A 14,444-nucleotide genomic window follows, 5' to 3' on the forward strand; every position below is an offset into this window, starting at 1 on the left:
GGAACACTTAAATTACTATAGTGCATAATTATTTAATTCTTACTATTTATGATTGTTATTAGCTTTCCTTTCAAACTTGTTTTTAAGGAGTTTGTCTGTAATGTGATTTTTTCAACTTGATTTTTACATAATATTATTTTGACAACTTTCTAATCTGATTAGTTATAGAATCTTTTTGTTTTACCACTACTCGTAATTAGTTGTAGTAAATTGAGTGGTGTTATCTAAAGTAGTACTCCTGATAAGAAGATTTAATAAGAAAAAAAAATGATTGAATTAGATTTGACGTTAGTTGTTGACGGAAAGAAGAGGGGGTCCCAATTCCAAAGGGCATGTTCCCTGGACAGGTGAGTTGTAGGTCCCAATGATTTGACCATCGACTTTCAAATGTCTGCGTGTCCCAATTCCAAGTATTTATTTATTTCCTACATCGGTTCCACAGGAATAATTTTCTTCATGCATGTCAATGTCAATCCTCTCATGTACGTGGGTCTCATAGCTCACATGATCCATTTCACACAAATTATTCAATCCACATTCACCTTTCCCAAAGATGGTAAAAGATTATCATTTTAATAAACAACAATTTAATTTGAATGGTGATATTTGTCCATCTACTTTGGAGTAAATTTGAGTGGAAATTAAATAAGAGAAAAAATTAGAAAAATTGACAGAAATAATACGTGTTGTGGAAAAATAAGAGAAAAATTAAAAAATAGAATTAATTATATAAGTAATTATTGACCATGAATTTATTAATATAAAAATATTCATTAAAAAAATTAATTAAGTTGATTAAAATTAAGGTGATATAAATTAAATTATTTATATGAATATCTTGGAATATGTTCTTATAAATTTATTTTGATACAAGTTCAGTCCAGAAGATTTAAATCTTTGCATGAGATTAACTTGTTGTACTTAAAAAAGATCACTCAGACATGTTCATAATTTGGATCAACTTGTTGTAAAAAAGATCACTCAAACATGTTCATAATTTGGATTAATTTAAGAGTGAATTTGATTTAAAGAAATAAAAATGTATAAAAATGAATTGAGATGAAAAGAGTTAAAATATTTAAATTAAAATAAAATATAAAAATGTGAAACCCATGTTAATTTTTAAAATTTTCACCTTAAATATAATCAAATATAAATCAACCAAACATTGGGCAAGTATTCTGATTGAGTAACTTGTTTGTTTAAATATGCAAAATAATAATGGAAACATTATTTGATTTAAACGTGTATAGGTTTGTGTGCATGAGTTTTGGACATTCCCATGTTATTTACTGACGTGGCATGATACAATAAATAAATAAATCTTACATTAACAACAACTTCAAAAATCCAAATTGGAGTATTTGCATGATTTAAATTAGTTTAATTTAAAGAAAGTAAGCAAAAAGGATGGGAGGAATAGAAGGTGGGGGCCGGTGAGTGTGCACCGTAAAGCAGCCGAAATTTAAGGCTCGTTTAACGGATTAAACTTATTTTAATTTCTGTAATAAATATAGCTTTTCAACTTCACGAGAATATCTTCAACTTTGTAAAATCGCTATTAGGGGTTAAGCTTAAACATGAAAAAGAATTATACTCACATATTTTTAAAAAGTTACAGAACTACATAATCCAAAAGATGTTCGATCCAAAAAGGTAAAAACACTGTCAAATTTACATGAAAAGCGAATTCAATTACCAACTAAAAAATTAAAAAATATATTTTCTCTATTTACTCGTTAAACTTATTTCTTACACAATTTTCACCATGCTTACCATTTTTTATTAGAATATCAATTTGTTTTCATAAAAATTTTGTAAATTAATCTAACGAGATAAGTTTCATATCTCAAATAAAAAAAAAAGATTTAAATCATGTTTCAAAATAAAATAATAAATTATCATTTGTTGGTAACCAAATTTAATTATAAATTCTATAACTTAACTACAATAAATAGATAAGGAGACCTTTCTTGAGAAAATGATAGGTATTGAATGCCGATTTGAGGAAAAGCTTTGGGACTTTGGATTGAGGGATGCCCAATTGATTAAAGATAAGAATTGACGAGGTCAAAGCTGAATTTGCTAAAGACAAGTTTAGAGAAAGGAAGAGTAGTGGGAGAAACGTTTTCAATGATAAGAATTTCGATTTACATGAATCAGTTTGTTAGTCTATACATATAACTTTGTTATATATGTTAGTCATAAGAATCCTCATAAAATATTATTTATGATATGAGTATGACAATGGGCATTTAATAGAGTGCACATGGTATGTATGAGTATGACAATGGCATCTCCTTCAAGCTTCCAATAATCGATGCGAAAGTGACCCCAAAATAAGCTTTACTAACTTCTAGTAATGTGTGTTCCTCATCCGTGGCCAGTAATCTATCTAAACGAACTACTCTACTCAACATACACAACCATATATTTTGGGCCTAATCAAATTTGTTGTCAGAGAATTTTACTTCAAGCTTCCAACAAATCTCTTAAGCAAGGTGATGAAGCATTTCAGATCTTGGACCAGCTTTGATTTTACAAATTACAAATGTTACCAACCTCTAGACATTCGGCTTTACCAGTGCACCAACCACGATAATAGTCCATTTCTCCTATGTATGTAGTAATTTTTTATCCATCACTTCCAAGGTTGGGTCAACATGCTTAGAAGGGAGCACCATGCAAGCATTTCGCCTGTGAGGATGCTATTTTAGAAGGGAGGTCCCGAGACATTTAATCAAAGCCACTTACTATTGACTGTTTTATCTAATTCTGGTACAAGAGTCTGAATGTAGCTTTCAAGGGAAGACAGGACATTAGAGTAGCATATGAGAAAGGTCATTGGTAGATTATCCCAAACCCCATACAACATACATTTGACAAATTCATGCGATAAATGTAAATCCATCCATGCTGAACTTGTAAAATGATAAATGATATGGCTCAAGATTAACACCCTCGTCAGTTCATCGACCCCAACGTTAAGAGCCTCGCATCAACCACAGATAAAATGCACTATTTATACGAGGAAAAATCAGCAATATTTATATTTGTATAGTACTTAATAGTTAACCGGTTTTACAGGTTAAAATAACTTCATCCTAACCATTCACTTTTATGGTCAAATCAGAACCATTCATTTAAATCCAACAGTTTATATTAATTGAGACCACCATGGACCACAAATTAAGGGAGTTGGATTGGGCTTCACGCAATACCCTTTCTATGGCAGTAAAGGACTGGCACACTAAAGTCACGTTCGCCTCATTATTACATGCCCATGTTGTTATCATCATTATTATTGCTATCCTTTTTTCACGACACCTAGTGCAACACCCTTTTATTATAATTATAATCGTTATAAAAGAAAACTATTTTCCTTGTGTAAGATCTAAACCAAACAATAGGTGAAAAAGAAAAGGTCAAAAGAAGCTAAGTTAAGAGCAAATTACCCTCTTGCTGAATCACCATATTTCAGATCAGAATATTACTTGAGTCTAACATGTTCTCTTGGGGCAGGCACCCTTTTGTACAAAAGATTCTCCCAGAAAATTCCACAGATGCAAAATACTACATTTTTACCAGGAATACCAAGGTATTGATCTCCTCGATAAATAATTCTAGGACAAGTGGACCGTCTCTACACAGTTTTCCGCAAGCTCATTACACCTAAAATGCCCTATTCTATTAAAAAGGATAAACTATTTCTCTATTTGTAAGTAAGTAAGATGCAATCCTTTTGTACAAAAGATTCTCCCAGAAAATTCCACAGATGCAAAATAGTACATTTTTACCAGGAATACCAAGGTATTGATCTCCTCAATAACTAATTATAGGACAAGTGGACTGTCTCTACACAGTTTTCCGCAAGCTCATTACATCTAAAATGCCCTATTCTATTAAAAAAGATAAACCATTTCTCTATTTGTAAGTAAGTAAGATGCAATCGACTGCACATAACACAAAAGGATGTTGAATTTAGAGATTTGATGAGGGTCCATCTTACTACAGGGAACCTTTATGAGTTGCTTGCCTCTTTGCAGGACGGCTGATACTCATATTGATAGTAGTGTCAAGATCATGGGATCCCATGAATGGGGGGGGAGGAAGCCCCAGTCTTCCACCACACCCTTCTGGATCTACCCATGCTAGAGGACTCACTGCATCATCATTATAACAATGCACTCAAATCTTTAGTGTTCATATCTACAAAAATATTTTATCCATATAAAATATATGTACCTTGCTGATGTTCAACAGGCTCGCTGACTTCATATGAAGAGGTAAGTCTAGCGGAGCGCTTCCTCACATAGTTTTCTTGTAATGGCCTTGGAATTTGAAATGAGAACTGTGAAAGAGTTACCCCATCTCTTGTATACTCAGGATGCTCCATCAAGAACCTTAAAACAGGCACCATGAGAAAATTATATGAAGAATGGAGGCCAATGATAAATAGTAATAATTCAGAAAACACTGCAAAGGTAGTAAAGCAAAAGCAGTAGGAACATATACTTCTGGACCTCTACCATTGAGCGCAATCTCTTGCCTGATGGTGCTATATAGTATCTGAAATGTTAAAATATTACAATAACAGCAAGTTAATGATTGACAAATTAAAATTTCCATTGAAGTATTATTTCCTAACCCAAAGAATTAATTAATAGATGGAAAGCATAAGTATTGTATCATTGCACAAGGGTGTTTCTATTCCAATAACAGATATAAATAATGGATGCATACATATCTGCAAATTTGGAGCTTCCTTCAGCTCTGATCCTTAGCAGTCGCTCCCATCCAGCTGGAGGCTGTGCAATGTTTGGCTTATCAATGGCCCAAACCCTGCTGCCATCCTGAGAAATATCCTCTGGATCATCACAAGATACATCAGGTCGCCACTCACGAGCTTTTTGACAAACAAAAGGTTGTTCAATGATATGTTCACGTATTTCTTCATATTTTTCCTTTGTTGGAATCAACCTCCATTTCAAGCAGGATGCACATTGAACAGTGAAAACACCAACTGAAGGCAAAGCTCTAGGAACTGAATGTGAAGGTTTGCTTCTTGGAAGCAATGGAGGTTCACACTGGAGAGGATCAGGTGCAAGTTCAATTGCATTGTTTCCATTCGCCACAGGATCATAAAGGACTAATTGATTAGACACATCATCATTAGGAAGGTCATTTTCATCATCTGAAGATGAAGAAACATCTATGGGATCCAGCTGACTGCTATGTTTGTAACTGGGAAAACTTGAACCTGTCAAGTCCTTGACTTCATTCTTGGGTGTAAGGGAAAATTTACCGTGATACATCTGATTTTCCTAGAAGTCTAGCACCTGACATATTTAAATAACTATTCAAGGAAATAATAATAAAAAACAATCTTAATGTTGTTACAGAACAAGCTTTATGAAATTCTTAATCAGGCAAAAAACCATTTTTGAATAAATTCAATACAGGAAGGGACCTCTCATTGTCCTATTTCTTGAGACTATTACATCAATCCCCCTTAATAGCTATGCATTTCATATTGCGTACCTTCATTACATAAGCACAACATCCAAGGCCCTTTTAGAAGGAGGATGAATAGTTTAAGACAGAGATTAGGAAGCCCAATATGACCATGGGAAGCAGGGCGTCAAATTTAAAACAATCTAAAGGCTAGCCTAATGTTAGACAAAATTCCATGTAATAAAACACCCAAAGCAATGCTAATAATACATTCTTTGACACACTTTTTTCAACATTCTTTCCTAATAGCATAGTTATCAATCCCGGCTGACTCCAAAAAATGCTATAGGACACAGCGTGGGATGACCACTATTTTGAAACTTTTTATATAGTTTATATAATTCATTCTAAATACACACGAATGCTCATTTTTTTTAAACATACTAAAAAATCTTGACATGTTCATAATCAACAATAAAAAGTTGTAGGTCTTAGCCCTTAAGTAAACATACAAGTAAATTGTAATAACAGATACCATGTTGATCCAAAGAGATATAGGACAAAAGGAGTGAATGATAACAAAAACAAGAGAACATAGACTGATGGAACAAAGAGAAGAAGAGAGAATAGAAAAGAAAAAAAATCACAATAGAGAAACACAAACAAAGAAAACAGCGATTGATGAGAATAGGAGAACAATGAGAACGAGAATACAAGAAAAGAACCTGAGAATGAGAACAGGAGAGAAGTAAAAAATGCTGCTAGACAGGTTGCCGGAGAGTTACACAATGGTCGCTGGAGGGTTGCGTACAAGGGTTGTGTAGTAGCCGCAAGGTAGGAGAGCACAAGTGAGGCATGATAGTTATGAATTTTGAAAGGGTTTTATACAAGCCGAAACCCTATATTACGAAAAATCCCAATATTATCTCCATAAAATGCCCCTCTAATGTTAATATTGTAGGTCATTCTCAGGAATTTGGACACCATCAGCATAGCAATGCTATAGCGCTGCTATTGCAGCCACTATGAATGCTACAGTGAAGTGTGGTGCTATGGCAGTGCATATAGCAGCCAAGGGCTGCTTTACCGCTATAAGGCCCTATCGACAACCCTAGTTATTAGGTGAATTTTATGTAGGTCCCACTAAAAAATGAACCCACTCTCTTTTACTGGGACTCATGAATTTCACCCACCAATATAGAGTGTGTTGCTAACATTCGTCAATTAGTCAAGATTCAAGTGCTGTTTTGGAATGCATATTGTAATCCTTTCAGTGTGCTGATTTAAGTTGACAAGAGAGGCAGAAATCCTTACAATCTCAGAAACAATAATTGACAGCAAAGGATGGGCTTCAACATTTTTGTTTAATAATTGGATTGATAGATGGCTCAAAGTGCAAGCATGTAACTAAACTAAAAGTGAACATGATGAAGCCCATAATAGATAAGGTATAACATGGATAAAGGACATTCAGAAAACAAGTTGTAGTTTGGTTCAAGTTTAACCCTTTAAATCCAATACTGATTTCAAAACAAGTAACTTGAGGTCATTGACACATCCCCTTTAACCCACAACAACAATAAAAAAAGGGACTGGTTGAAGCAAACAGAGCAACTAAATACAAAAAAAGGAAGCTTCGCAAGCAATTTGTGGAACACAACAGCTGAAGAGGTTGTCGGTCTACTATTTCGAATTAAATGACAGAGGCATATGCATCGAAATAATAAAAAAATGATGCCTTTAAAACAAATAAAAAAAAAAGGAGCTAGGGGGTATTTTGAAATGGTGGAAATGTAAATGTAGAAGCCGAACCTGACGGGAGGGGGAGGAACACACAAAAATGCTTGTTTCGGACTCAGAAACGTAAGAAGATGTTGTTGTTGAAGCTCTGCGAAGAAAATAAAAAAGAAGTCAAATTGAAAAGATGCGTTAAGTTAAAGGGTGAGGAAATAAAATCCAGCATGATCAAATCTATGATCCAAAACGCAAAAACAGGATCCAGACAGATTTCTAACGTTTTTTTAAAAAAGAAGAAGAAAAAAACATAGATGATTATTGGTTAGGAAGAGTGCCTGGGAAGGGAAGAGAAATTTGGTAGTGCTTGGTTTGATTTGATGTCTGGAAAAGAAACAACGAAATGATGAAAATGAACAACTAACCTCCTCTCCTTTCCATTGCTTCCTTAAAATGATATATACACTTCATCCCTTCTCTTTTATTTTGCTGGATAAGGGCCCGTATATTACATTTTTAAATAAAAAAATAAGTCAAAATAAAAGTTACTAATAGTATATTTCTACCAGAATATTCTTAGGATCAGTTTGGCTGAGTGAAATTATACAAGACTAACAAGAGACAAGAGAATTAAAAAAAAATATTTAAATTAAAGTAATGTAATAAAGTGTAGGATCTACATACAAAATTTGAAAATAACCAACCCAAAAATTAATCTTATATGATAATGAGCTAATTGTTGTTATTTAAAAAGTAACTTTTTATGCTCAAAATAGGAAATTTTTGTAAGCTTCATCATGTATTTATAATTTGATTTATTATTAATTTTGTTTTCATCAAATTAATTAGTTAATGGGTCATAATTCAAACTTAACTTCTTTTTATTTTCAGATTTATAATAATTCACATATCTTGTTCATTTCCTTGACATAATCCAGACTTAATTGAGTGAATAGTTATTATTGTTCTTATTTTATAGAAAATGAAAGACTTCAGCCAATTTGTTTTTTAAAAAAGTATTTTTTTTAATTTCTCTTATAAAAGTGATTTTCTAATAAACAAATATGATTTGGTTCTTAAAAAATAAAAAAAAAACCTTTTTAGTCCAAAAACAGTTTGGACAAATACATAAAAAAAGAATAAAAATACTTACTATATTAAAAAAAATTCATTTAAACAAAATTAAACAAATGAAGCCTTAAATATGTTTTTGTTTTCTTAAATTTGGATTATTTTTGTTTTTAGTTCCCCAAATTTAAATTTACTTTTTTAGTCATTCAATTTCAAAAAATATTCTTTTTGGTCTCTCTCCATGAAAAAACAATTAAACATCCTTCTCACCCCAAAATCTTTTTTTTTAAAAAAATAAGTCAATTAATTCTAACAATAACATTATCCTAATCTTATGTGAACGTTTATTATTAATTTTTTTTGTTTAGATCTTAAATATCTTTCATTAGAGATAATTATGTTCAAATTAGATATCATCACTATGGGTAACAAAGTTCTCTTCAAGTATTGAATTCATTATTTTGCAAAGTCTAAGAAAGAAAAAATATATGACTGTGATAACAAAAATAAATAAATAAAATTATCATAAAATAACGTAAAAATTCATCATATATGAAGCTCATAGAGAAGAAGAAACAGAATAAAAGTACATCATATAATATATTAACACAATATCTCATCCCTAAAGAAGTTAGAACTTGTAATCATGCTCATTCTTTTCTTTATATGAAACAATATTTTATAAGTGTTTATTGTTGTGCTGTAAAAAAGTGCTTTTTTATTTATAAAAAAGATCAATTTAGTTTTTTGTGTTTTTAAAATGAGTAAAAAAGCATTGATCATTTCTAATTTTAGGACACAATTTTGAATTGTTTTTAATTAATTCAAAACATAGAATTTATTCTAGTAGATTTACTTATATGAAAATTATGGAATAAAATTTGAAAAAAAGTCATAAACATTGTAAAAATTAATTGCATAAAAATGAGTGTCAAGTAACAAAAAGAAATTCTGTATTTCAATTTCCTGATTACTCGTTGGATTTTTTTATTTTTGTATGTGACACTATGTTTATGCTTGAAAGTTCATTTATGGTGACATACTGTGTTTGAATGATCCACAATAGGTAATGTTTAACAAAACATTAATAAAAATATGGGATTGAATGAAAGTATACAACAATTTGTAATTAAATTTTATTATAGAAAATCTTTATACCTGAAATACTATTTACTACAGGAAAATGCTAGAAATACATTATTGGTTAAGTAAAATTTGGTGGGTATTATATTGTACATAATGCTGTGGTTAATGAGAAGTAAAATGGAAAGAATGTATTGAAAAACTAAGGGTTGGGCCGTGGGAGAGGAGGGAGTGGGCCTAGGCCCATATAAAGAAAGAGGCAGAGACGAAGAAGAGAAGAGAAGATGGGGGGAGGAATGGAAGCGAAGAAGAACAAGTTCATAGAGGAAATTCGTAAGTCTTTTTATTTTCAACCCCTAATTAGGGCTTTTCTTTGCACTTCACCATATAATTTACAACTGCCATGATTACAGCATATGCAAGATGAAGATAATGCTCGGCCATACAGGAAATTCATGTGAGAGACTATGGAGGGTGTTTTTGTAATAATTCGTCAAGTTAGACCTTGATATGAAGCTACAAACATGTGTTTTTTTTTCTCCTTAACTCCCAAAGGCTTGTTTGCTTTAAGTACTGTAGACCTATCAAACCTCTCCATGTTTGGATGGATGTCTTCATTCAAATTTCTGTTATGCTACCGTGGTTCAAAAATTAATAATATTTGTGCAAAACTTCAGAAAGTATATATTATGAAAAATTCTCAAATTAACCTTGAAATGAGCGGTGCATCAAATAACCTGATAAGTACTAGTTGATGTGAAATAAATTGACTGGAATGTGCTAAAAAGGGTTCATGTGACAATGGTATAATTCAAGTTCTGCCTACTTGATCAACCAAAACCTTTACGTATATTCTTTAGCCCAACTTCTCCAGTTAAAAAAATAAGAAACTCCAAGTAAGTTTGACCAAAAATCACTAGGTGAGAGTGTAAAAACACATAAATTTAGTGAAGACTATTAGTTATTTGCTGGATGTCAAAGTAGAGATTGGGGGAGATGCAGTCTAATGTTGTATTCTAACGCATTTTTTTAGACTACTCTAATGCTTCTTTTGTATTTGGGTACAAATGCAGTCTAATGTTAGAGACTCTAATCTAATGCTTTTTTGTAATTTGCTACAAAAAGTTGGGCTTAGTCCCAAACAAAAGAGAATAAATCTTATCAAACGCAAACTGGTTTAATTAAGTTGGAAATAACATTTCTGGTTTATGAAACAAAGATACTAAGAGGAAAGGGATTTTGAATAAAGGTTACCTTCTTGGTGGTACTCGAAGTTTGGCCTTTTGATGGTGCCTTTCTCTTTCGAGAAGACTTGAACCTCACAACCCCCTCTTCTTCTTCATCACTCAGTTTTCTTTTTTTCTTCTGGAACTTTTTTTTTTTTTTTGGAAATTTGCAATAAAAGTTGAATTAAATGAAATATAGGAAAAGCAAAGGAAGGGAGAGTTGTTTGGAAATTCTTACCACCAGGAACTTTTGTCAATAACTTGACCTCGTCTATCTCTGAATACAACCAATTTGGAGGCTCTGGAAAATCATGTAGATAAAATTGGTGGCATTAACTTTTTTTGTTTGTTTGTTTGGGTAATTCATCATTCACAAGTTTTCTCGTGTGATAAATTCAACCACGAACCCTTGTTGGTTCTCTAAGATCTCTGCCAAGTCATAAAAGAGCAATAGGAAATGGATGAAGATTTATTTTGGACTATTTTTTTTTTTTAAAAAAAAATGGTAGTCCCTCCAGGATTGATAAAACTTTCCATAATCTTGAGGATTAACTAAGATAGATATTAACTTCAATTTAACTTGAAGTATTCGAACCCTTGTCTTGAATTTTCCACTTTCTTGGCACAGTAAATTTTGACTACTTCATATTTGGGTTCCTTGTCTCAGTTATGTCTTTGAACTGATTCTTCAAAGTCTTGAACATTTCTTCGATATAATTAGAATCAATTTAAATCTTTGAAAGATAATATTTATATTTCTGTTTTTAGAAATCAAAGTATAGAGAATCTAGAAATGATATTTTTAACAATTAGATTTTTTTTAAGTAGACACTAACAATAACATAAAAATCATGCCACCAAGTTGAATTGGATTAATTTATTTTAATTTATTTTTTTCCAACTTGAGACTTAACCCGAAATATTTAGGTTGGCCAAAATTGAATCCAACTTGCCCCATCAACCTAATCCATCATAATTTTTATTGTTTGGTTTAATTCAGATTAATGAGGATAACTCAACTCGTGTTCAACTCTACTATGAAGTTATGATCTTTTTATATGACTTTATTATTTATTCTGATATACTAATACAAGATTTGTTTTCTAACACTTTTTAATGCGAGTTTCACGCTGATAACTTTTTTAATAACATGCAAATTAGTTGATATCTGAAACTATATACCTATGATTATAAAGAGGACAATATTAGTTGATACCCAAAGTTAAATTTTTGTACTTACACCATTTCATAACTTTTGTTGAATATTAAATGAGGAAAAATGATTACGCACTACCAATAACTAATAATACCAATAACTAATAATAATTATGATATGTATAATAAATTTATTAATTTTTATAATAATTATCTTAAAAATTGTATTAATTATGATTTAGTTTTTCACGACCATTACCCTCATATTAAATATATCAATACAATTATTAAATATATATAAATTCTTATAAAGTATACAGGATTTATAAAATTTTATGCAAATATAATTTTTTTAATATTTTATCATACTAAGATATAAATATCTTTTATACGCTCATTCAATCATTATTTGTCATGCATATAAATTTGTTAAATTTTATAACAATTACCTTAGTCGTCATATAAATAATAATTTTTTTATTTATTGACGATGCAAAAACTTTTTCAATTGATAATGTATCCTTATTAAACTCGTATAGACAAATGTATATTGTTGGATGATATATAAACAAATGTGGAATTTATGTGAAATGATATGATTAGAAAGATAATATCAAATGACTGATTATCAATGGAAAGTTTGGATTTTGAATCAATGTCCCAAGCTTGAAATCATCAACTCGAGAGCTCCTCAGTTTATCCACCACGCCCTTACAATCCATCTTGAACTTGAACTCATTAAACCCTTAAGATGCAGCAAACTTCAAAGCCCAAGTTTCTCTCTCTTGAATATTACACAGTGACCTCTAGTCGGTACACCCAGTATGATCGTGAACACAACACTCTGCAGCTGTGATATTGTCATGATTGCAAAAAGTAACCTCGCATCGACATTGTATTTCAGTTTTCCTGTTTCTGGTGAACACTAGCGCTGGACTGGATGTTGATCAGTTTGAAGTTGGCCAGAATTAGATTTCATCTTAGCATTAACCCAAGCTTGGAGAAAATCATCCCCTCGCTGAACAACACTAGAGTCTGAAACAACCATGTTTTCCCACAGCTTATCATTCCTCCTCCTCCACAAGCTGCACAACAGCATTTGGGCTATGCGCACTTGGAATGTGAGCTCGTCAATGAGTTGCTTCAACATAACTCATTCCTAGCATCCATAATTCGTTGGGCACGTGAAAAACATGTGGACATAAATGGACAATCAACTCCCACAGCTCTGAGATTCATCTTCGTGGGATGACAATTTCTGCACATCCTCTAGAGAAAAACCTTCACTCTAATTGGAGGTACTTCCAACTCCCATATTAGTCTCCAATCCCCATGCACTCTCAGACTTTCGTAATTAGTGAGCTTATATATGCACAATAATCAACTTATATGCACTTTTGACAATATAAACGCCTGTAGATGTTAGGGGCCTAGATTCGTTTATCACACCTTGAGGCATTTAGAATAAGTACTTGTAAAATAGCTTGGACATCGTAAGGCTCAAACAGGCCAGGGTGCTAATGAATACAACATTCCATTCACCCAAAGAGTGAACCTTGAGGTCCTTCATTTTCAGAATTTCCATTCCTGGGTACATGGAACCAAGGTTGCTGCCACACATCAATACTTGCACCATCCCAACTTCCACCGAACGCCTTCCTTCAACACCACCTTAGAAGAGACAATGCTTCACTAAGTAAATGATGGATTATGTCCTAAAGATGCTTCCAAGAAATCCCCATTTGGACAATATTTAGCTTTGAGAACCCAAGATGACAAATCCTTAGGATCAAAAAAGATTCTCCATCCTTCTTTTCCTAACATGATAAGATTAAAAGCAAACACGTTCCTAAATCCCATACCACCATCCTCCTTCATAGCACACAACTTGTCCCAAGACATATAGTTTGCCCCCCCCTTTTTTTTTTATCTCTCCAATCATTAACGCACCACTACGAGTTCATCATTTTCTGTTATCCATCCCTAAGGGACTTAGAGATTTGAAAAATACTCATGCAATAAGTAGGAATATCTTGAATTACAGATTTGATGAGAACCTCCTACCTGCCATATACACATAGTCTTACGTCCTTATGAACTAATCTTCTTACAAACCCTATTTTTTGTGAAAACCCTATTTTTTTTTAAATTGAATATAGTTTTCTTATTCCTCCTAAAAACTCATGGGAATCCCAAATACTAGTCTCTACCTAGTCCCTCCTAGACATCGAGGATAGATGAGGCTACGAGCTTCACATTATCATCAACATTTATGATAAAAGTTACTTTTGACTTTTGGAGATTAATCAACATATTCATCTAGGATTGTTTTCATGACCAGCGCCTCAATCTCTTAAGCTCTAAAAATAGAAAACTATCATCAACAAACAATAAGTGAGACATAATAGGGGCACTTCTACAAACCTCCACACCAGGCCCCCCTACAGTCACTCTTTGCATGTCTAGTTTATGAAAGAACTGAAACAGAAACCTTCCTCCTTCAATATCCTAAATTACCACCCCCTTCGCTGGCCTCCATATCCCTGCCATGCGTTCCTTCTTGATATGCAATCTAATAGTCCTGTCATGATATGCCATGATATCAGTTATTTGTTCTTCAATGTTTTTGAAGACAAAACCAACCTCTTCCTCCTCTACAACCGATAGCCCTAGCTTCCATACTCCGCTCCAAATCGTCCTCCATCTCCCTTACTCACAGAT

General features: G+C 32.4%; 1 protein-coding gene across 5 annotated transcripts; it reads right to left on the minus strand.

Annotated features, from left to right (window-relative positions):
* Nucleotides 1-3,790: 3,790 nt before the first annotated feature.
* LOC100810153 (methyl-CpG-binding domain-containing protein 2) lies at nt 3,791-7,678 on the minus strand. 5 transcript variants are annotated; one of them, XM_014763698.3, is made up of 7 exons: nt 7,614-7,633; nt 7,267-7,342; nt 6,180-6,249; nt 4,744-5,339; nt 4,516-4,569; nt 4,246-4,403; nt 3,791-4,163 (listed from the first exon to the last, which is right to left on the minus strand). In XM_014763698.3, exons 4-7 carry the CDS (start codon nt 5,313-5,315, stop codon nt 4,009-4,011), a joined length of 939 nt encoding a protein of 312 aa, XP_014619184.1. In that variant the 5' UTR covers nt 5,316-5,339; nt 6,180-6,249; nt 7,267-7,342; nt 7,614-7,633; the 3' UTR covers nt 3,791-4,008. The 5 variants fall into 5 exon arrangements, with proteins under 5 accessions (XP_014619184.1, XP_014619169.1, XP_040874090.1 ...); XM_014763683.3 differs by having other exon boundaries at nt 6,180-6,353; XM_041018156.1 differs by having other exon boundaries at nt 7,527-7,619.
* Between the last annotated feature and the right edge of the window lie 6,766 nt (nt 7,679-14,444).

Source organism: Glycine max, chromosome 1 (assembly GCF_000004515.6).
Source record: "Glycine max cultivar Williams 82 chromosome 1, Glycine_max_v4.0, whole genome shotgun sequence".
Classification (NCBI taxonomy): Eukaryota; Viridiplantae; Streptophyta; class Magnoliopsida; order Fabales; family Fabaceae; genus Glycine; species Glycine max.

Excerpts from the sequence above, each read along its gene's own strand:
- LOC100810153 (XM_006572856.4), bottom strand. The coding sequence starts at position 5,315 with ATGTATCACGGTAAATTTTCCCTTACACCCAAGAATGAAGTCAAGGAC. Across the intron at positions 4,570-4,743 it reads AGCTCCAAATTTGCAGATAT|ATACTATATAGCACCATCAG; the intron begins GTATGCATCCAT and ends TTAACATTTCAG. Across the intron at positions 4,404-4,515 it reads TCAATGGTAGAGGTCCAGAA|GTTCTTGATGGAGCATCCTG; the intron begins GTATATGTTCCT and ends GCCTGTTTTAAG.